Here is a 23,446-nt window from a genome sequence, read left to right as displayed (position 1 = left end):
CCTGGCCAAAATAAATAACGTTTATATGAGTCAATCACAAACACTTCTTTGAAACTGTATCTTTAGAGAATAGGACATTTATCATGGGGTAACAAATTGGCTAAAGAAAGAAATAACAATTATAGATAGGACAGCATATTTTTTTCTTCTGGTCCTCTGGGCCTAGGCACTGTCCTTGAGCTTTCTACCACCTGAGCCATAGCTCTACTTCTGGCTTTTTATGGTTAATTAGAGATAAGAGCCTCATGGACTTTCCTGCCCAGGCTGGCTTTGAACCATGACTCTCAGATCTCAGACTCCTGAGTAGCTAGGATTATGGGCATGAACTACTGGAATTTTTTCAAGAAGATATACAAAAAAGGCTGGATCCCTAGAGAATGGTTCTTCACGGGTACTGAGCTGATTGAGCACCCAGCATAAGAATAGAGACATACTAAGCTTATAAGAACAGTGAGGCCTCATAAAGCTATAATGATGTGGGCAAGAAAGTACAAGGCAAGTTTCTGGATGAACAAGACTTGGGAAAAATAAATCAAACTTAATAGGAGAATAAACTCTGAGGTTAATTAAATCAGACCAAAGTGTCATGGGACTGATTGTAGATTGGCCACAGTGACCATCTGCCCAGGATGTTTGGGTCAATAGGTTAGTTAAATACTACAGAGTATGATTAGGAAGGATTTTGGCAGTCATCTGTAGATTGCTACCTCACCTCAATGCGAAGTGGAACTTAGCTCAAGCCAGTGCACCTATTGAGTCATGAGAGGGATGGATAGACATGTATCTCCCCTAGTCACTATGTCCTGTAATAGTTTACCAAGACATGAGATAGCCCCTGATTCTTGCTTTTTCTTTTTCTTCCTAATACTTTAAAGAGGTAAACAAAAAAATCAAGGTGTCATCATAATAAAAGTATTTATTTTAAATCGCTTTTAAGATATATTATTTTAGCCAGGCGCGGGTGGTTCATGCCTAGAATCCTGGCTACTCAGGAGGCTGAGATCTGAGGATTGTAGTTTGAAGCCAGTCCAAGCAGGAAAGTGTGTGAGATGTGTATCTTCAATAAATTACCATAAAAGCCAGAAGTAGAGCTGTGGCTCAAGTGGTAGAATGCTAGCCTTGAGCAAAAGAAGCCCAGGGACAGTGCCCAGGTCCTGAGTTCAAATCCCAGGATCTGCAAAAATAAAAAAATTAAAAGAATATATTATCTCACGTAGTGGGATACAGATTTAAAATATTGGCGGGTTCAAGAAAAGGTAAAGGTAATTTCAATTCATGGTTAGACTTAATATAACCAATTATGGAAGACTAAAATATTTGTAGAAAGATGCAGTTTTAAAATTTAGTAGTTGGGCTGGGAAGGTGGCTCAGTGGTAGAGCGCTTGCCTTGCATGCATGAGGCCCTGGGTTCGATTCCTCAGTGCCACATAAGCAAAAAGAAAAAAGCCGGAAGTGGTGCTGTGGTTCAAGTGGTAGAGCGCCAGCCTTGAGCTGAAGAGCTGAGGGACAGCGCCCAGGCCCAGAGTTCAGGCCCCACGACCGGACCCAAAAATAAAAAACATAAAATAAAAAATAAAATTTAGTAGTTGTAAATGAAATTTCAATTCAGTGTGGAAAGATACATTTTTGTCCTTGTTGGGGTTAATTTTTGCAATGAGAACTTTCAACTTTTTAATCTGTTGTCAAGAACATATTAATGGGATGGATATACTAATGGTCAAGTCTACTGTGGAAAACGATGTATGGTGTTTTGTAGATCACTGAATTTCTATGACCATGTAAGTTTTGTTTTTATTTTTTACTGCAGTGTTCAAATGGTACAAGCAGGACGTTCAAGTGTTTATATTCTCACAGAAATAAGTAATTCAGCTGACTAAATCCACATTCCTATAGAACATCTGTGTACTTTACAGTTTTTCTACTGAAGAATACAAACTGTATATGGCTCTGTTTATAAAACTCAGGGAAAAGTTAATGAGAATTGTTTTGAGCCCAAGTTTGGCTCCAGATTCAGGGCTCAAGTGATCTCCCTCAACACCTCCCCCCACTGCCAAGTAGCTGGGGCTACAGATATGCGCCACTATACCCAGTGGGATTTTCAGCATTGTTTTTTTTTCAAGTTTTTAGTGAGCACAAACATCTAAGGCAGGTTTTAATTTAGTTGATAAGTACAGAACTGACACAATCTAGTTTCTCTCTGCATGAGTGAATTATTCGCCCTAAGTATGCATTTCTATGAGAACTTGTTAAATTCTTTGATTTGCTGGAAAGCCATTATGTACAGCCAAGTACATTTGGTTCTTTCTGCAAACAGTTGCATACTAAATGATATAATATTCTAATTTTTAAAGGGGCACTTGTCATTGTCTAAATTTACTCAACCCTCTCTTTTATTTTTACCTCCATTTGTCTAATTTTTAAGTCATTTAAATACCTGTTAGAGTGAAGTGAAAAACAAAGGCCATAACCAGTTTTCCTACCTTAAAACCAACATGTTGAAAAGTTACAGTTATTGGCTACAATGAAGTTTGGGGTAGAGAGTTCATCAATATTCTGTTTTCTCATTTGTAGATAATCTAGATTATTTTTGAGCCTGCAGGGAGAAACATTTGTTGACTAAACATGAACTAATCATAATAGCATGCATATACTCTTTTTTTTTTTTTTTTTTGGTCGGTCGTGGGGCTTGAACTCTGGGCTTGTGTGCTGTCCCTGCGCTCTTCAGCTCAAGGCGAGTGCTCTACCACTTAAGCCACAGCGCTACTTCCGGTTGTCTAGTGGTTTATTGGAGATAAGAGTCTCAGGGACTTTCCTGCCCTGGCTGGCTTTGAACCGTGATCCTCAGTCTCAGCTTCCTGAGTAGCTAGGATTACAGGCATGAGCTACTGGCGCCTGGCTTTTTTCTTTATGTTTCTAAAAACAAATTCTCTTTTAAGTTTTTTTAAAAATAAATTTCTCTCAATAAGCAGCTAATTCATCTTGGAAGCAATATGACATTTAAAATATTCTTTCCTATGCTAAAATTCTAAAAAGGAAAAAATATATGTAGGTATTATTTTTCCTCCACATTTCTGTTATGTTTTTTAAACCATTGAAATATCATTTTTCTGATTCGTAGAACACCAAGTTATTATTCCTAAGTTAAAGCTAGAAACTGAAAATTAATTCTGAAAGTGCTAGCAGAGACTTGCCCTTCTCTGCTTGTGAACTGCCATTTTGGCTTACACTATTTTGGCATATGTTTCAGATTGATTTCTGTATTATTCAGCTGGTGATCCTGAGGAACCACAAAAGCTTCTAGCTTTGTCATTCTCACGGCTGTCTGCTAGGTTCTGTGAAGGATATTGAGATGAATTAGATATGGTCCCTTGACAATATCTTACTGTTGGGTTTTTTTTGTGTGTGTAATTTGATTCTTACCCATTTGATGCTAAATCTGCCAACTTCTTCCTCCAAAGTAAAAGATGTAAGGTGCTAATCCCTACTCAGCGATGGCAAATGCTAAACTGGAAGCAACAGCTTAGAAATGCAAAACTCCTTATCCAATTGCAGTATAGGCTATCTAAATCAGCCATGCTCAACATCATCCCAGTGATTTGGGAAGGCAAGTTCTTGTTTTGGTAAATAGGGTAACATAGTTCGTTTTAGAAAAATCGTAAAATGAAAAGTTCATCTCACGGAATAAAACAGGGTTAGAGTGAACAAATACTTTGTTGCTTTTCTTCGTGTGTGTGTGTGTGTGTGTGTGTGTGTGTGTGTGTGTGTGTGTGTGTGTGTGTGTGCGCACGTGCGTGTGCACATCCTGGGTGCTGTCACTTTGCTTTTCTGCTCAAGACTAGTGCTCTACAACTTGAGCCACACTAACTTCTGGCTTTTTTGGTGCTCAGTTTAGATAAGAATCTCATGAACTTTCCATCTGCTCTAGCCTTGATCCATGATCCTTAGATCTCAGCCTCCTGAAAACGTAGGATTATAGGAATGAGCTGCTGATGCCTGGCTGAAATACTTTGTTTCTGTTTATGAGGACATAGGCTTACATGTGCCATGGTTAAGAAGCACTGGCTCTGCAGTACATCAGAATGTATATGTATGTGTCTATGTACATATACATATATATCACATATATTTACATGTGTGCATACCCACATATACATATATGTATACACACATATACACACACACACAATTAATTTGAATCCAAGCTTCACAAGTTTGTGATATTGGATCTGGCTAAGCCTCAATTTCCTCATGTCTAAAATTAGCATATCAAAAAACCATCCTTCTAAGGTTTTTTGAGAGAATTAAATGTAAAAATATGCCTACATGATGCGTAACTTGGTATATAGTGATATTTAATGTTGGTTATAGGACAAAATACAATGTATCATTTCTCTCCACACCAAGTGTTTAAGATTCTGCAGCGGAGAATAAAGCACATAGAAAACAGTTAAGTGTAATAGCAAGGCTATGTATGAGTTTATGCCACAATGAATAGTATGGCTGTGGGTTTGTGAATTGGAGATTGGGTTATTTCAAGAATAGTGGGAGCTGAAGCATAGGTTAGGAAGAAGCATAGTCTAGGGATTTGATGAAAGTATGCCTTTTTCCCTTTGCTGTATGTTTTAAGAAAGGTCAGCATCTTGAATGCAATTTGTACTTTCATTCTTATGCCAAGATTTGTCTTGGAAAACAGTCTTTCTAAAATATATTTGTGGGCTGGGAAGGTGGCTCAGAGGTAGAGTGCTTGCCTCGCATGCATGAGGCCCTGGGTTCAATTCTTCAGCACTACATAAGCAGAAAAAGCCCGGAAGTGGCACTGTGGCTCTAGTGGTGGAGTGCTAGCCTTGAGCTGAAGAGCTGAGGGACAGCACCCAGGCCCAGAGTTCAGGCCCCATGGCCAACAACAACAACAAAAAATAATAAATAAAATAAAATATATTCGTGTTCATATTGCCAAATTATGTTATACTAAATTGAAAAGATGGTCTATCCAGTATGGATGGTTCCTAGTAAGGAAGAGGGAAAGGATGTGGTGGTCAGAAGTTAGTCATATTTAGAAAAGATAGGTACCTTTTATTTGAATGAAAAAGGTTCTTACAATCATCTTCTTTGTTACCACACTGTAGAAGTGCTGCCCTCTCCTAGAAATCTCTACTTACTACTGGTTTTGTTTTTCACTTCTGCCAATCTTAACACATTTGTTTGTATCTTGACACATTTCTTTTTTTTTTTTTTTTTGGTTGGTCATGGAGCTTGAACTCTGGGCCTGGGCGCTATCCCTCAGCTCTTCAGCTCAAGGCGAGTGCTCTACCGCTTGAGCCACAGCGCCACTTCTGGTTTTCTAGCAGTTTATTGGAGATAAGAGTCTCACGGACTTTCCTTGCCAGGGCTGGCTTTGAACTGTGATCCTCAGATTTCAGCTTCCTGAGTAGCTAGGATTACAGGAGTGAGCTACAGGCACCTGGCTGACACATTTCTTTTGATGGCTTCCTAGCCTCTGTTCTTACAGTTTCTGAGTGAAAGTAGAAGACAAGAAAAAAATGTCTGAGACCAGATATTGCCCTACAGTGAAATTCTTGTGATTCACATCAAGGGATTGGATGGAGTCTCATGCTGTAGAGTGCAAGATTTGTATATTTGCATTGGGGAAAGAAACTGTGGCTGTCAGAGGATGTGATACAAGTGCTAGAGTCAAGTGGGCTTTAAGCTATCACAGCTTCAGTGAGCAGCTCAGACATCTCAGTATAGCTACTTTCCTCATAAAGCTACAAGCTTCTCAAGGTCTCATGGTCTGCTTTATATCATTTCTACATTGTCAGGGGCTAGCACAGGACCTGGATCTTAGTAGATACTCAATAAATATGTCTTTCATTGAACTCACTTTGTTTTGTGAACTGCCAGAAATGATATGCCCCAGTAGCCATTCTGAATGCAAAGTATTATTTTAAGATAATCTCTGGAGAAAGTACTCTAAACTCTTCTGAGCATCTGAAACCAAAGGGCACTTAAATGACTTGCGGTGGGGTGGGCGGGGGGTGGGGAGCACTGGAGGAAGCCCCAAGTAAGAAAAAATGAAGGAATGATGGGAAGCAAAACTCACTATTTTTGAGCATGCTACTTCTTTTCTAAGACTGTTATTTTTTCATTAAAACAACACTGTTTAGATACCATTAAACTGTAGCTTGAGCTGGCCGCAGGTGGCTCAATCGTGTAATCCTACCTACTCAGGAGACTGAGATATGAGGATCATGGTTCGAATCCAGCTTGGGCAAGAATGCCCATGATGCTTCTAATCTCCAATTAACTACCAAAAAGCAGAAGTGGAGCTGTGACTCAAGTGGTAGAGTGCTAATCTTGAGCAAAAAAAATGCTCAGGGACAATGCCAGGGCCCTGATTTCAAGCCCCAGGATGTGCACCAAGAAAAAGAAAAAAAAAACTGTATAGCCTGGCTAAAGCCCTGCAAAAATGAGCCTCTGAGTTTTAGGGTGAACTAATTTGCTTGAAACAGTTGTTGCCATGTCCCCTTCTTGAGATGAAGTTTGATTTGGAATATGGGATGAGGGGGCTGGTAGGGATATTGGTGCAGGGATGTTTTAGAATTGGCTCTGTGCCCTATTGCTAAGCTTTCTGCCTGCTTTCTGCTTTCTAATGTGATAAAAGAGGGAGTCTATGAAGCCAGTGTTCCCTTTAGACTTGCAGAAGAGACATTCTTCAAATTCTTAAGAAGAACAAGTTTCTAAGTAAAAGATTTACCAGTAAACTAATGACCTTTGGTATAATACCTAAGCAAAAAAAAAAAAAAAAAACACAAAAAGGCTGATTTTACATTGTTTATAGAAAAATATATGGTTTTAATTGTTTTTTTAAATCTAATATTGAAATTATGTGGTTACATTCTTTTTCTGTGTATGGGCTAATACTAGGCTTGAACTCAGGGCCTGACACTCTTGCTTGTCTGTTTTGTGAATGATTGGCACTCTGCCATTTGAGCCACACCTCTTCTTCTGGCTATTTGTTGGTTATGTAGTTAAAAAAATTTCACTGATTTGTGTTCTCCAGTTGACTTGAAACCAAGATTCTCAGATCTCAACTTCCTGAGTAGCTTGGATTATAGGCATGAGCCACTGGCACTGATACATAGTTGCATCTCTAATGATGGCAAGATTATCTAATATGTTTGGGTGATATAATGCCTTTAAAATTAGTATCTTTGCCTGGTGCCAGTGGCTCACACCTGTAATTCTAGCTACTCAAAAGGCTGAGATCTGAGGCTGGTGGTTCAAGGCCAGCCCAGGCAGAAAAGTCACAGTGAGACTCTTATCTCCAGTTAACCACTTAAAAAACCATAAGTAACACTATGGCTTGAAGTGGTAGAGCACTAGCCTTGAGCAGAAGAGCTCAGGGATAGAGCCTAGGCCCCAACTACAAGCCCCATAATGGACCTAAATAAATAAATAAATAAAGGTATGATTTTTGGCTCTGTTTTTTTTTTAAATACATCAGTGAGTAGTTGGTTGACTTTATGTATGCATGTACTTAGCTTATGCATGTACATATTTAAATATTTATTTTAAGATTAGAAGTATAGGTTTTTGTTTTGTTTTGTTTTGTTTTTGGGTGTGGGTCGTGAACTCTGGACCTGGATACTGTCCCTCAGTTCTTCAGCTCAAGGCTAGTGCCACTTCCGGGCTTTTTCTGCATATGTGGTGCTGAGGAATCGAATCCAGGGCCTCATGCATGCAAGACAAGCACTCTACCACTGAGCCACCTTCTCAGCCCCTGTTTTTTTTGTATTTTTTTTATTGTAAAGATACTGTACAGAGAGGTTATAGTTACATGAGTAAGGTAATGAATATATTTCCTATCGAGCATTGTTACCTCCTCTTTTGTTTTTCCCCTACCATCCCTTCCCTCCCCACCTCTCCAACTTCTCCTTGCTCCCCCCAAGTTGTAAAGTTTGTTTTCAACATAGTGTCTTGTACATCTCAATGTTACAATGGGTCAACCTCTATCCTTATTTCAGCATTTTGTTATTTCCCTTCCCCTCCCCAAATTAGAAAAATGTATATACAAGATGCAGGGCACAGGAATCAAATACAGTGAAAACAGGGGCTATACCAGGGGGGAAGAACATACAAAAGAAACAAAAAAAACACATAGTATATTATAAATACATTAAAAACAACAGCAAGAAAGATATTTAGGCATATTTGGTAGAAATGGTGAAAGATTAGTTGTTCTACTGCCCAATAAATAAGTGGGCTAAAGACTTGAAGAGAAACTTCTCTGAAGAAGAAAGAAGGATGGCAAATAGACACATGAAGAAATGCTCAACCTCCCTACCCATAAAAGAAATGCAAATCAAAACAACATTGAGATACCACCTCACCCCAGTTAGAATGGCTATAATCAAGAACTCTAACAACAACAGATGCTGGAGGGGATGTGGACAGAAGGGAACCTTACTACATTGTTGATGGGAGTGTAAACTTGTTCAACCACTTTGGAAAGCAGTATGGAGGTTCCTAAAAAGACTCCACATAGAGCTCCCCCAGGACCCAGCAATCCCACTTTTGGGCATTTACCCAAATGTTTACAAACAAGACCACACTAAAGCTACCAGCACAACTATGTTTATTGTAGCATTATTTACCATAGCTAAGATATGGAACCAACCCAGATGCCCCTCAGTAGATGAATGGATCAAGAAAATGTGGTATATATACACAATGGAATTCTATGCCTCCATCAGAAAGAATGACATTTCCCCATTTGTTAGGAAATAGAAAGGCTTGGAAAAAATTATGTTAAGTGAAGTAAGCCAGGCCCAAAGAAACATAGGCCCCATGGTTTCCCTTATTTGCAATATCTAGTATATGTATGAGTCAAGCAGAAAAGGTCAGATAAGGTGATGTTAGGAAAATGAACCCTTAGATATGTATTTAAATGTTTTTTTCTTTCATGCATTTGTTTCTAACGCATTTATAAGATTATTTCTTTGTTGCCTTGTATGTCCCTCCCCCACAGTATAACCCCTACTTTCACTATATTTGATGTCGGTATAATTTATGGAGTAGATGGGGAAAACAAGTCGTTTAAGGATACAGGTGGACCCGTTGCAACTATGAGAAGTACAAGTTGTCATGTCGACAACGAACTTTACAACTTTGGGGGGGGGGGATGGAGGGGGCAAGGGGAGGCTGGGAAGAGATGTGAAGAGTAAACAAAGGAGGAGGCTGCAATGCTTGATAAGAAATGTACTCATTATCCTGCCCATGTAATTGTAACCCCTCTGTACAGTATGTTCACAAAAAATAAAAATAAAAAAATAAAAAAAAAGATTAGTTGTTCTGTATAGGAACCACCACAGAATTAGACAGTCTTTTTTTGTTGTTGTTGTTCATGGGACTTGAACTCTGGGCCTGGGTGCTGTCCCTGAGCTCTTCAGCTCAAGGCAAGCGCTTGAGCCACAGCACCACTTCTGGTTTTCTGGTGGTTAATTGGAGACAAGAGTCTCACGGACTTACTTGCCCAGGCTGGCTTTCAACCATGATCCTCAGATCATAGTATCCTGAATAGCTAGGATTATAGGCGTGAGCCACTGGCACCTGGCTAGACAGTCTTTTTTTTTTGGGTCCGGTCGTGGGGCCTGAACTCTGGGCCTGGGCGCTGTCCCTCAGCTCTTCAGCTCAAGGCTAGAGCTCTACCACTTGAGCCACAGCGCCACTTCCGGCTTTTTTCTTTTTGCTTATGTGGTGCTGAGGAATCGAACCCAGGACCTTGAGCATGCAAGGCAAGCGCTCTACCACTGAGCCACCTTCCCAGCCCATGGCTAGACAGTCTTAAGTGATGATAATGTTGGGGACTGTCACTTAGGATTTATTTTTTTTCTTGCCTTTGGGCCAACAAGCAGACTATAACTGAATTTATATGGATGATTTTCCGTTTCTTTTTCCTTTTCTTCTTCTTTTTTTTTTTTTCTCGCTGGTCCTGGGGCTTGAACTGCAGGCCTGGGCACTGTTCCTGAGCTTCTTATGCTCAAGACCAGTGCTGCCACAGCTCCACTTCTCCTGGGTTTCTTTTTCTTTTCTTTTTCTTTTTTTGGTGAATTAATTGGAAATAAGAGTCTCATGGACTCTTTCATGGATGGGCTGGTTTTGAACTGCAGTTCTCAAATCTCAGCCTCCTGAATAGCTAAGATTTATAGGTGTGAGCCGCCAGTGCCTGGCTTCAAATGACTTTCTTTTTGTGAACTAGCCCTTTCCCCCTATTGTAGAAATCAAAGCATTTTATCAATTTGTAGAATTGTGTATTTCTACTGCCTTTAGGATGTAGACATCGAACTCCACTGAGAGTGGACCTTAGTGGCCTAAGGAGGCATGGGAGATTAACTGTGTGACAAACCATATTCCCTAAATCAACATTTTAAAATTATGTTTTACTAGAGATTAAAAAAATAGTAATTCATTCTTTTTTTTTCTTTTTTCTTTTTCTTTTTGGTCGGTCGTGGGAGCTGAACTCTGGGCCTGGGCGCTGTTTCTCAGCTCTTCAGCTCAAGGCTAGTTAGTGCTCTACCACTTGAACCACAGCACTACTTCTGGCTTTTTGTCTGCTTTGTGATGCTGAGGAATCGAGCCCAGGGCCTCATGCTTGCAAGGCAAGCACTCTACCACTGAGCCAACTTCCCAGCCCCAGTAATTCATTCTTTTTTTTGGGGGGGGGGGTCCTGTCGTGGGCCTGAACTCTGGGCCTGGGCGCTGTCCCTCAGCTCTTCAGCTCAAGGCTAATGCTCTACCACTGAGCCACCTTCCCAGCACCCCCCCCACCCCGTAATTCATTCTTAATAAGAGTCATACAAAGCTTTTTTTCCCCCCAATAAATGTATTTCAAGTAAGATATTTGATTTGAAGAAAATAAAAAGTGATAGTACAACAGGTGTGACCCTTTGTCACACACCGATCTCACTTTGCTTTCTGGAAATGACATGCCCCCAGTGGCCATTTTGATTGCAAAGTGTTATTTTAAGATATTCTCTAAAGCAAGCACTCAGAACTCTGCTGCTACTAACATTGTTTATCAATTATACAAAGAAGACTAAAGTCTGTAAAACACTGACAAGAAAGAAAGGACGGGGTAGAAGATCTAGGAATGGGGTTGGGTGTGTAAGGTTAGTGGTAGAGCATATATTGAACACATGCACTCCCATCTCCAGTACTTCAGGACAAACAACAACTAGGTTCGGATCCTAATTCTGCTAATAAAATGGGCAGATGAACCTAAGCCACTAAGATCATTCCTCACATATAAGGTTGAAATCTTGGCAGATGTTTTTAATATGAAACAGGTTACAATGTATATAGAAGTGTTAAGGCTGAAAAATGATCTTTAAATGAATCAACCAAAATGAATCAACCATTATTACTTCCAAATTATTTAAAGAAGGCTCAGAGAATGAGAACTTTCAAAGAGATCGTTTTGTTTTGTTTTGTTTTGTTTTCTCCATGGTGAAAACTGAGTAGGTTCCAATTTTGAGTTGATGGTTTTCCTGTCACTACTTAGGAAGAAAAGACTGAAACATATGCTTGCTTCTCTCCAGATTGTATAAATACCTAGTTTTTTTACTTACCACTGGATGGAATTGTATAGAAGTAGACAGTGCAACCTTGCTATTTATTATTTGAATGATTATAAAGTCCTATTTATTATATCAGAGATTTCTGGAGTTATTAAAAAGTATCTTTGCAGACCTGTTATTGTGGAAACTGAAAGAAAGGGTAAATCACATGCCTGGGAGAGAAATCCTTTTTGAATGTGATAAAAGCTTTACTTAGGCTAACCATATTAATTCTAATAATAGTATAACAAAGGTGAATAGGAAAGTTAAGCAAAGGTTATGTTTTAGATTTCTGGGAAGAACCTTATTAAATTATGATAATTCCACATAGCAAAGCTTTCCCCTGTCTATGATATTAGCTGTTCATAAATGAAGGAAATGTAGTGCTTCCGTTCCTTTTCCTTTTTCTTCTTACAGAAATGAAACCTGATTCATAGGTCCAGGTCTTCTATTAGGAAAAGTTTTCTCAGAATAGCTACCTCATCTTTTCTGTAGTCAGGCTACTCCTGATGGAGAAAATAGAATGGAAACCCAGAAGGCTTACTTTAATTAGTTTTAAATGAATTGTGGAATCTTGTTTGTTTATTTGCTTTTTGGCAGTTGGCAGTAGTGCAGCTTGAACTCAAGGCCTGGGCTTTGTCCCTGAGCTCTTTTTGCTCAAGGCTACAGTTCTACCACTTTGAGCTGCAGCTCCACTTCCCATTTTCTGGTGGTTAATTGGAGATGTCACGTAGCCTTTCCTGCCCTGGCTGGCTTTGAACCACGATCTTCAGATCTCAGCCTCCTGAGTAGCTAGGATTACAGCGCCTGGCAGGATGTTGTTTTACATAATTTGAATATATGACCTTCAAAACAAAGAGAGCTAGTCTCATTTTATTTTTTTATTTTATTTTTTGATATTAAAGAAGCAACTTTATTGAGAAGGTTCATACACTGACTGGCCAGGGCCGCAGCACAGGCTCAGGAGCTGATACTGCGACCCCGAGCGGCCCACGTGCTTAGGTTTTTAAAGGCAAAAATCACAAGGTGAAGCCTGGTCACGTAGGCGACCAAGGAGATTTTCACACACCCAAAAGATTGCACAGTCATACCAGACCACACGCAGGTGGCCAGTGAGGTTGCACTTTGTCACATAATGGCTTTTTGAACCAGCCTATCACTTTTGGTTTAAATGGCTAGTCTCATTTTAGAAGCTATATACTTACTGTATACTTAAACAACTGATTAATTTGATGTATGCCTTCCTGTATTGAATAGCTGTGGTAGAGAGCTGAAGAAATATTTTCTTTTTGTTTTTCAAAGTTACTTGAAGTAGGTACCTGTGAAATTATTGTAAAGATAAATTAGTAGATGCTAATTCAATAAGTTAAAATGTTGAATCTGAGGATTGTTTTTGCACTCTGTACTGGGAAGATGGCACAAAAAGCATAACTTTTAAAATTGTGTTCAGGCCTCAAGATAAGGCTTAATTCATTCAACCTTGAGAAGATCAGTACAGACTCTTGGGTGTTAAACCTGAAAGATGCCATTGGTTTCCTTCCATTTGGGTCCTTGGTGGATATGACAAAGAGAAGTCAGCTTTTCCTATTAGAAAACCTCTAAGTTCCCAGAATAGTATTTGTTTCTTCTATTTCAGCTCTTTTTGCACTTGTGTTTACAAACCTGCTAGGGGTGATTTGATTTAATCTCCTGGATCAGCAAATATAAATTTAAGTCTTGAAGACAAGTATATCTTTGTCAGGATCATTTTGATTGGTTTAACACTGATTTTTATTGGTTAGAGTGGTTTACTTTAATCTTTCTAAGTAATCCTATAAAGGAATTCTGAGATGCCCTTCAGATATGGAACTTGGATATAACTATGACCTGTTTTAAACAATGTATACAAACCATTCTCAAAGGACTATGTGTATTTAGTATATTGGAAACAGCTTCAAATACCATGTACACAAATATAACCCCATTCCCACTATGATATTAAGTTCTAATGTATCTTCTTTGTGTATGTGCTGGTTCTGGAGCTTGAACTGTGGGCCTTGTGTTCTTACTGGGCTTTTTTGCTCCTGGCTGGCACTCTACCAATTGAGCCAAGCTACAATCTGGCATTTTACTGCTTAATTCGAGAGAAGAGTCCCATGGGTTTTCTGCTCAGGCTATCTCTGAGCCATATACTCAAATCTCAGTTTCATGAATAACTAGGATTACAGGCGCTTGGCTTAACTTCTAATATATCCTATTTTTTTTAACTTGTAATGGATACACAAAATCATAAATATTAAAAATTAATGGGATCCAGATAATGCTTAATACACGTGTATGTTGTATAATATTTAAGGCATATGTTTCCTTAAATATGCTTTTCAGTTCCTGGTGGTGAAGTTTTGATGTTTTAAATTCAGGCTTTATTTATACAATTTTGACTATTCAATTTTAATGAAATTTCACTCAAATGAAAACATCATAATTAGAAATCACTATCATACAGGTTAGGGCTGTAGCTCAATGGTAGAAGAGGTTGCTTTGCATGCAGGGGCCCTTGGGTTTGACCCTTAGCCCTGAAAAACAAAGTCACTAATAGATACTCAATTTGGTTTGAAATATTGTAAATAGTGTATGGAGTTATGGTTCTGATTGATTCTAAATATCTCAACATTCATTCCACAATTACCTAGAAGTCCTACAGGGGTGCAACTGACTTAGCCATTTAGACCTTCACCCTTTCATGCTCTGCCCACAGGATTGATCCATCTTCAGTACACAGGCTTATCCCAGATATGTTGAAACTTAGTACACTCTTTGGACAGTATCCCTAATGTAAAGAAGATACATAATGTTGAGAGTTTCTCCCCTGTAGTTACCTGGCAAGCTGTGAATATTGAGGAAATATATATATGAGAGAGAGAGTGAGTGTAGGTTTTTTAGCTCAAAATTCAATAAATGCTTGGAAGGCAATCAGACATACAGAATATGGTGCTGTTTATTCAGAATTGTTGTCTTTAGCAAGAAGGGGTTGGAGACATGGATCCAGGGCTTCAGTACCAGCCAAAGAGTGAAGGAGTCAGATACCAAGTTCTGGTCCTGGTCTTGGATTTACAAAAAAGCAAGGGGGAGCCTACATATGGTAAGTAGATTATATCATTATGAAGAATATTTCTCTAGTGAAAGTGTCTCCTTTAAGTACTTAGTATCAATAATTCCTGTAATGCATCTTTAATACACAGTGAGAGAGAGAGGAACTTTTCTGAGTTTGACCATAACAACTTCTATTTTTGGTCTCTTATAAAGGAAAAGGCCAAGGTTGTAGAGCCTCTGGACTATGAAAATGTTATCGCCCAAAGGAAAACACAGATTTACAGTGACCCTCTCAGAGACCTGCTTATGTTCCCCATGGAAGACATATCTGTGAGTTTAAACATGCTTTTTTTGTCTGTCTTAGCAGTTGAACTCAGGGGTGGGCACTGTCCCTGAGCAATTTTGCTCACTAGTGCTCTATCAATTGGAGCCATAGCACCACTTCCAGTTTTCTGGTGGCCAATTGAAAATAAGAGTCTCATGGACTTTCCTTCCCTGCTGGCTTTGAATCGTGATCCTCAGATCTCAGCCTCTTGAGTAGCTAGGATTACAGGATTACAGGTGTGAGCCACCAGCTCCCACTCCACAAACACTTTTTGGAAGAACAAATACTACGTTTTCCACACCATTTCTTTTTTTTTTTTGGGGGGGGGGGGAGGTCCTGTCGTGAGGCTTGAACTCTGGACCTGGGCGCTGTCCCTCAGCTCTTCAGCTCAAGGCTAGCGCTCTACCACTTGAGCCACAGTGCCACTTCCGGCTTTTTTCTTTTTGCTTATGTGGTGCGGAGGAATCGAACCCAGGGCCTCAGGCATGCAAGGCAAGCACTCTACCACTGAGCCACCTTCCCAGCCCCTCCACACCATTTCTTAAAGAATGTTCTTTGTCTTCCAGATCTCAGTGATAGGTCGTCAGCGGAGAACAGTTCAATCTACTGTACCAGAAGATGCCGAAAAGAGGGCCCAGAGCTTATTTGTCAAAGAGGTAATGGGCTCAATGGATACAGGAGAATATATATATATATATGTATATATATATAATAATAATATATCTGTGTATTTGAAATTTAGTTATATAAAATGTATGAAGTATTTGTCTTTTATTATGAATGGAAAATAAAATTACAGAACTTAATTGACCTACATAAGAAATTTCTTGATATGATCCAGAAAATACAGCTTAAACATTTGCACAAGTAGCCTGTGGTTTGGGGATATTTCTTTTGGATTTCAGTACTCCCTGGTCTTGCAATCTGATTATTCAAAAAGGCATATGAATTGGTGTTTATTGTCACCAGCTGATTCTTCACAAGAAGATTCATGTACCAATATTTCCCGAAACAGTTTTTTAAAAATTTGTCAGTACACTATCTGATTAAAAAAAATAGAAACATGAAGCTGCGCATTGGTGGCTCATGCCTGTAATCCTAGATACTTGGGAGATCTGAGGATCAAGGTTCAAAGCTAGCTCGGGCAGGAAAGTCCATGAGACTCTTTTTTTTGGGGGGGGGCGGTCCAGTTGTGGGGCCTGAACTCTGGGCCTGGGCGCTGTCCCTCAGCTCTTCAGCTCAAGGCTAGTGCTCTACCACTTGAAACACAGCGCCACTTCCGGCTTTTTCCTTTTTGCTTATGTGGTGCTGAGGAATTGAACCCAGGGCCTCAGGAATGCAAGGCAAGCACTCTACCACTGAGCCACCTTCCCAGACCCCCATGAGACTCTTATCTCCAATTAACCACCAGAAAACCAGAAGTGGAGCTGTGGCTCAAAGTGGTAGAGTGCTAGCCTTGAGCAAAAGAGCTCAGGGACAGCACTCAGGCCCAGAGGCCAAGCCCCCAAAAAGGAAATACTTATACTTTTCCTATACTTCAAACTCAAGATTTCTGTTTTCTTTTAGTGTATTAAAACCTATAGCACAGACTGGCATGTGGTAAATTACAAGTATGAAGACTTCTCTGGGGACTTTCGAATGTTGCCATGGTAAGTTTAGAATTCAAGGGAAACATGTTTCATGAGGAGAATTATCAGTGTTATTTACCCTTCTGAAAACCACCTGTGAAACCTCTTTTATAATATATATATTTTTTGTCAGTTGTGGGGCTTGAACTCTGGACTTAGGTGTTGTCCCTGAGCTCTTCAGCTCAAGGCTAGCACTGTACCACTTGAACCACAGCTCCACTTCCTGCCGGGGCTGGCTTTGAACCGCAATACTTGGATCTAAGCCTCCTGAGTAGCTAGGATTACTGACATGAGCCACTGGTGCCAGGCACTCTTGTAATGAAACAAACGACTAATTAAATATGTTTTAACTTTGCTCATTGAAATGCTTTCCAAAATATATAAGCTTACTTTTTGGCTTTAGTGCATCTATATCATAAAATACTATTAACTGATTCTGGATAAAATAGTAAAGCATTTTTCCAAAAGTGTTAATGAAGAAGATAGAAAATATTTGAATCAATTTGATGACCCCAAGCATCTCTGTCAACTGAGTTGAACAAATAACATGAGCACACTGGCTCAGAAGCCAGACTGTCATGGTTCAAATCTTTTCTGCCACTGACTGGCTGGATGATCTTGGACGAGTCAGTCAACCTGTTTGAACTCTCCTTCCATTTCTCATCCTGACTATTACTAACCTTACAGGATATCATATGAGAAATGTTTTAGAAAAAAGTAAAGGAGAAATAAGACATTTGTGTAATCTTTTGTAATTTAGAAGTACTTTTCCAGAGATGATAATAATCCTAAGTGTAAAAATCCTAAGCGGAAAAAATGAAAATGAAGAGCTAGAAGTAGACTATGTTACTTTTTGACCCAGAGAAAAGAAAGTTCAGTCACTGTTAACATCTCTGGCTCAGGTTCCTTAGCAACTTTTGCCCTTTTGTGTATCTGGTCTTAGTTATGTCTTTGCTGCTGGCTGCAAATGTGGGAGTCCTTATATACAGATTATCAGGGGGCTGGGGCTTATCTCAGTATTAGAGATTTTCTGAGCACGCACAAGACCCTGTTTTCCATCCCCAGCACTGCAAAAAAGCAGTGTAAGTTTACTCCAAGGGAAGAATCTCTGGAAAGGAGAAAAGGATTACTCTTCAGTCTTGGCATTTGCTTGCTTGGGAAAGAGTGTTCTCATCTCAAATATTTGTTTTCTTGTTGTTGGTCTGTTCTGTGCAGTGTCTAAGACAATCCTCTTGCATTTTCAGCAAATCTCTGAGACCAGAAAAGATTCCTAATCATGTTTTTGAGATTGATGAGGACTGTGAGAAAGATGAGGTAATTATGGAAGAACTGTGCTGATTTCTTCAAGGTTACTTCTCCTGAAAAAGATTCTGAACAGAATTCCTCGAAAAGAGATACTGGATGAGTTGTTTTTGAATGCTCCATGGCCAGCTTTGAAAGGAATAAGTGGTTTTTAAAGTTTTTTTAAATTGTTATCTTTCCAAATGGGTTTAGAAAATAAATCAAGTGAAATGATTAGATCTGTGTATAAACATGTTCCTCCACCTGTAGGCTAGGTTTGTAGAGTTGTTTTACTTGTGTTGGGCATGTGGTGTGGTGTTTCATCTAGATTCTCTTACCTGAAAGATTCCTCTTAGGACTACCTCATGGTCAGGTTTGACTGCTTAATGCAGAAGGCTTTCTGAGATGTGAGCCTGTACAATTCACAGCTATTAAGTGCCTACTGCATGCATAGCAGAGGGCTTTTCATTTTATAGTTAGTTAATGATTTTAAAACTGTGCTGAGGTGGGAGAGGGTTTATGACTTAATTAAGAAGTGGGGGCGGTGTCTAGTCTGTATCCCCTCAGTGTTGACTAATTAAATGCCTACTTTTTTTTTTTATCAATGGCTTTTTACTGTATTTCAGGATTCATCTTCTCTATGTTCTCAAAAGGGTGGTGTCATAAAACAAGGCTGGTTGCATAAAGCAAATGTAAATAGTACCATTACAGTTACCATGAAGGTAAGAAGTAGTTACAATATTTTTCCATTATTTTAAGGATGCTGATATTGTAGTCTGTTTGGAAAAGTGCTTATCTCACAATGAGTTAAGAAAATTATTAAATAGAAGTGTGGTTCAACTGGTAAAGTGCCATCCAGGAGCTAAGGAGAGCAAGAGGCCCCGAGTTCAAGCACCAATACTGGCATCAAGGGAAAAAAAAGAAAAAGAAAAATCATTAATGAGAAGATTCTCACATATACATGGGGTTTAAAAAAAACGTGAATCTTCTGAACCTAAATTTAGAAGTGTACCTTTAAAAGGAAATGTAATGTAGTTATTAACATCTGAATTAGGAAGCTTAAGAAGGAGGCTGTCAGTTGAATAAAGAAAATAGCTTTCAGGGCTGGGAAGTTGGCTCAGTGGTAGAGCGCTTGCCTTGCATGCCTGAAGCCCTGGGTTCGATTCCTCAGCACCACATAAGCAAAAAGAAAAAAGCCGGAAGTGGCACTGTGGCTCAAGTGGTAGAGCGCTAGCCTTGAGCTGAAGAGCTGAGGGACAGCGCCCAGGCCCAGAGTTCAGGACCCACGACCGGACCCCAAAAAAAAAAAAAAAAATTAAAAAAAATTAAAAAAATTAAAATTAAAAAGAAAATAGCTTTCAAAAAGGCATCAGAGATTCAGAAGTGGGAAGGAATTAATGAGTGGAAGTATAGGGCAAACCATTTCTTTAGCAAATATTAATTAGGTGCATATTAAATACTAGTCACTGTGGCAAAGTATATGGATATCTAAACTAGCAGTCCCATGTGTCCAGTAGCCTCCAAACTATATAAGAAATACACCAAATTCACTTCTACACAGAACATGCCTTAGAGGGCTCAGAAATCTATTTAGAAAATTTTTACTTTGGCCAAGATAGTGAGCATGTATAAGGGACTTGTATGAGATAAAAGGAGTAATGTTGAAAGGGGTTAATCATATAGAGCCTAGAATACTTTTTTAAATTTTATTTTATTGTAAAGATACTGTACAGAAGGGTTACAGTTACATGAGTAAGGTGATGAGTACATTTCTGGTCAAGCATTGTTACCCCCTCCTTTGTTGTTCTCCCGTTATTGATGTGGGATTGGCTTTTGTTCAGGAAGGAGTGAAGAGGCATGGAGATCCAAAGGAAAAGCTAATAAGCAACTTCAAGACTCTTGAGAAGAAAAACAAATTATTCTCTTATACTGGCTATAACTGCTGTTTCAGATATTCAGCATAAAATTATGTGGTTTGCTCAAGATGATTTACAGTTTCATTAAGTATTGAAGGTCATTCTATCTTTCAAATACCCTGCAAGCAGAAGCCATACATGTCTACCAAGAGAAGACTCAAATTTGATCTTAATTGAATATTTCGCCTGCTGCTTTTCCTTTAGGGGCCATGTCCTGTCCTCACTTTCATTTTCAAGCCCCCAAGATAATGAAGCCAACTTCCAGGATGCTTTCTGTGTTCTGCATCTAAATACGAGCCTCAGTGTGTGGTGATTAGATGAAAAACCACTTAATGGGTACATGATGTGTGCCTGGCACCATACCAAGCGTTTTATATTCTGTATCTTATTTACTCTTCATGGCAGTCCCATATTATTATTCTTAGTTTCCAGAAATGGTGTGGCATAGAGAAATCAGATAATTAAACCATACTCCAAGTTTTGAGAGGTAAGATAGATGTGAACCTAGGTAAGCTGATTCCAGAACCTATCCTGCTAACCAGTATACACTAGTATAATAATAATAATAATAATAATAATAAAGCTCACTAGATGAGCAAGTCTCAAATCTTTATTAAAATATAGCTGTTATCATGTTCAGAAATACACATTTGAGGGCTAGAATTTTGTTCAGATGGCCAAATAAGATTTGTATCATTTAAAAATTTTAACACATAAAAACTATGCATTTGGGGCTGGGAAGGTGGCTCAGTGGTAGAGCGCTTGCCTTGCATGCATGAGGCCCTGGGTTCGATTCCTCAGCACCACATAAGCAGAAAAAGCCGAAAGTGGTGCTATGGTTCAAGTGGTAGAGTGCTAGTCTTGAGCTGAAGAGCTGAGGGACAGTGCCCAGGCCCAGAGTTCAGGCCCCACAAATAGCAATAAAAAAGTAAATAAGCCGGGTGCTGATGGCTCACACCTATAATTCTAGCTGCTCAGGAGGCTGAAATCTGAGGATCACGGTTCAGAGCCAGCCCAGGCAGGAAAGTCCATGAGACTCTTATCTCCAATAAACCACTAGAAAACCGAAAATGGCGCTGTGGCTCAAGCAGTAGAGCACTCGCCTTGAGCTGAAGAGCTGAGGGACAGCGCCCAGGCCCAGAGTTCAAGCCCCATGACTGACAAAAATAAAAAATAAAAAAGTAAATAAATAAAAGCAACAAAAAACTGTGTATTTATGGGGTCCAGGGTACCATTTGAATATGTGTGTATAATCTGCAGTGATCAGATTATGATAATTAACACATTCAACACTCAAAATGTTCATCATTTTCTTATATGCTGGGAACATTCAAAATCTTCTCTACTATTTATTTTGAAATTAATGATTACTTGTCAACTATAGTTACATTTCTAATGCCGAACATTAGAAATGATTCCCTCATCTGACTATACCCTGGTTTCTGCAGTTTTGGCTCCCCTTCCCTCTTCTAACATTTTCAAAATATTAATATCTCTTACCTCTACTTAAGTTCTAGCTCAACCCTAAGCAAATATATTGGTAGGAAATTTGGATTCCTAAAACAAGATATAAGGAAACCAATATATTCACAAAATAATTTACCATAGGAATATTTAAAGTAATTTCACTAATACTTTTGGATTTTAATTTGCCTTACATACAACTTTTCCATTTTAAGGAGCCTATATAGTAGCAATAAAAATCCAGTTTCCTGTAAAAAAGTCTTATTTCATAATTTCTGAAACTGATTAAATGATGTGGTAGAAAGAATTAATGGGCCTAATCTCTAGAATCTGTGTTTGTTCCCTTACATACACATGGAAAAGGGGAGTGAAAGTTGGTAGTGAAGTGATAGGGAGGGCATTTTGAATTATCCAAGTGAGCCAGATGTGATCACAAGGGCCCTGATTAAGTAGAAGAGAGAGGAAGAAAAGAGAAGCAGGATAAGAGACATGAGAATGGAGCCAGGTCAGAGAAAGAGATGCTGCATAGCTGACTTTGAACATGGAATCACAGTCCAAGATAGGTAGACAGCCTCTTCTAGTCAGAAAAGGCAATGAATTGGAAATGGATTCTCCTCTGCCTTGATTTTAACCCAGTGAGATCCATGGTGGACTTCTAACCTAAAGAATTATGACATTAATCTATTTTAAGCCACCAGGTCTGTGGTAATTCACTACTATACTAGCAATAAAAACAAGTAATATAATCAGTTAGTTAATGATTGATTATTTAGCTTCTGTATTATTTATATCTGAAGTTTAAAACTCTAGAACTTATGGGGACCAGGCAGGAATCATAAATTCATCAAGTGGGTGGTGGCTACGAGGCATCCTGGCAACCATGTGGTCCAGATGAAGAGGCCTACTGCCATTTGTCTTGAGGTCATCAATTGCTTGTGCCCCTAATGACATAGCCTAATTTGTCTCTTCTCTTTCTACCCCCAGGTGCTTATATTTTGGCCACTTTGTGGTTTTTATGTGTGACATATAATTCATATAGCACAAAAAGACATTTATTTCTTCTTAAACCTCTGTAAGACAGTAGGCAAATGAAGGGAAAGAATAGACCAAATTGGTCATATGAGGTTACACGCATTAAACAAAATTAATAAGGATATTTTGGAATGTAAGGGCCATAATGAGTTTTGGGAATTGTTTCTGATTATGGATATCATTTATCACTGTCCTTCCCTATTGCAGCTTGTAGGTCTACATTTTGTGTTTCTGGGAGCTATCTATCCATAAATCCTATACTCTCTTGGTTATACCTTGTAAGTCAAAGCAGGAATATTGTATTTCAGGATTTGTTACAGTTAGAATGGACATGAAAGGAAGATTCCTTTAAAGTGTTCTGAAAGAATTTGTCATGGTTGCTTTATCCTATATGAATTGCATTTTAACTATTTGGTGGTTTAACTTTATTGGATTTAGATCAAACTTGGAGTGATTACTCTAAATAATAAATATTACCACATTTTCTTTCTGTATAAACAGAAGGCATGTAAGGATATGTTTAAAGGATGGAAGTGAGTAGTCATTTCCCACTTGCTAGACTAGAGCTTGGAGTGGGCCTAAAGCAGAATTCCAGGTCTATGAACCAAGACAGTTTGAGGAACTACGGCTAGTTACCTAAGGTGCCCTGTTAGAATAGAGGGCCACGTGAATTCTTTCTGCTTCAAGTCTGTGTTGGGTCGGACACAGGAGAAAAGTTGTCTTCTAGTGGCATGGGCAGTTGAGCCAGCTTGTGGAAAGGCAGAGGCAGGACTGAGGCCAAGGGCTGAGAAGACACATGTTGAAAAGAAAAATTTCTACAGGTTTGTTTGTACTATGTGAATCTTCAAAGTGAACAATGCAAATGAATCTCAAAAGCGAATGGAAGATGACTCAGGTGTGCTATGATCTGAGTCATTTTCCCAATACTGGAAGTAGATTTATTTTTGGCACTGCTGGAGTCCCCTCCTTGCTATAATATCTAGCCCACACTGGTGAGAAACTTTAGTAGCATTACTAACTAGCACTACAGAACTAGAGCTCACAGAGTTAACAGTAAAGAACCTTTGCTTATCAGAATATCCAAGCCTGGAGAGACTCTGCAAACTCATAGTA

General features: G+C 39.0%; 1 protein-coding gene across 4 annotated transcripts in view; it reads left to right on the top strand.

Moving 5' to 3' along the window:
- Positions 1 to 23,446, top strand: part of Dock11 (dedicator of cytokinesis 11) — a 197,578-nt gene that overhangs the window by 39,325 nt on the left and 134,807 nt on the right. For all 4 annotated transcript variants that reach the window (XM_042702479.1, XM_042702477.1, XM_042702478.1 and 1 more), the window contains exons 2-6: positions 14,901 to 15,017; positions 15,579 to 15,668; positions 16,579 to 16,661; positions 17,885 to 17,954; positions 18,548 to 18,643. In XM_042702479.1, coding sequence (XP_042558413.1) covers positions 14,901 to 15,017; positions 15,579 to 15,668; positions 16,579 to 16,661; positions 17,885 to 17,954; positions 18,548 to 18,643 — 456 coding nt within the window. The remainder of the gene's footprint in view (positions 1 to 14,900; positions 15,018 to 15,578; positions 15,669 to 16,578; positions 16,662 to 17,884; positions 17,955 to 18,547; positions 18,644 to 23,446) is intronic.

This window comes from Dipodomys spectabilis, unplaced genomic scaffold (genome assembly GCF_019054845.1).
Source record: "Dipodomys spectabilis isolate Male_0828 unplaced genomic scaffold, ASM1905484v1 ptg000325l, whole genome shotgun sequence".
Taxonomy (NCBI): Eukaryota; Metazoa; Chordata; class Mammalia; order Rodentia; family Heteromyidae; genus Dipodomys; species Dipodomys spectabilis.
Note: the sequence above shows the minus strand (reverse complement) of the source record. Positions and strands in the feature narration are given on the sequence as shown.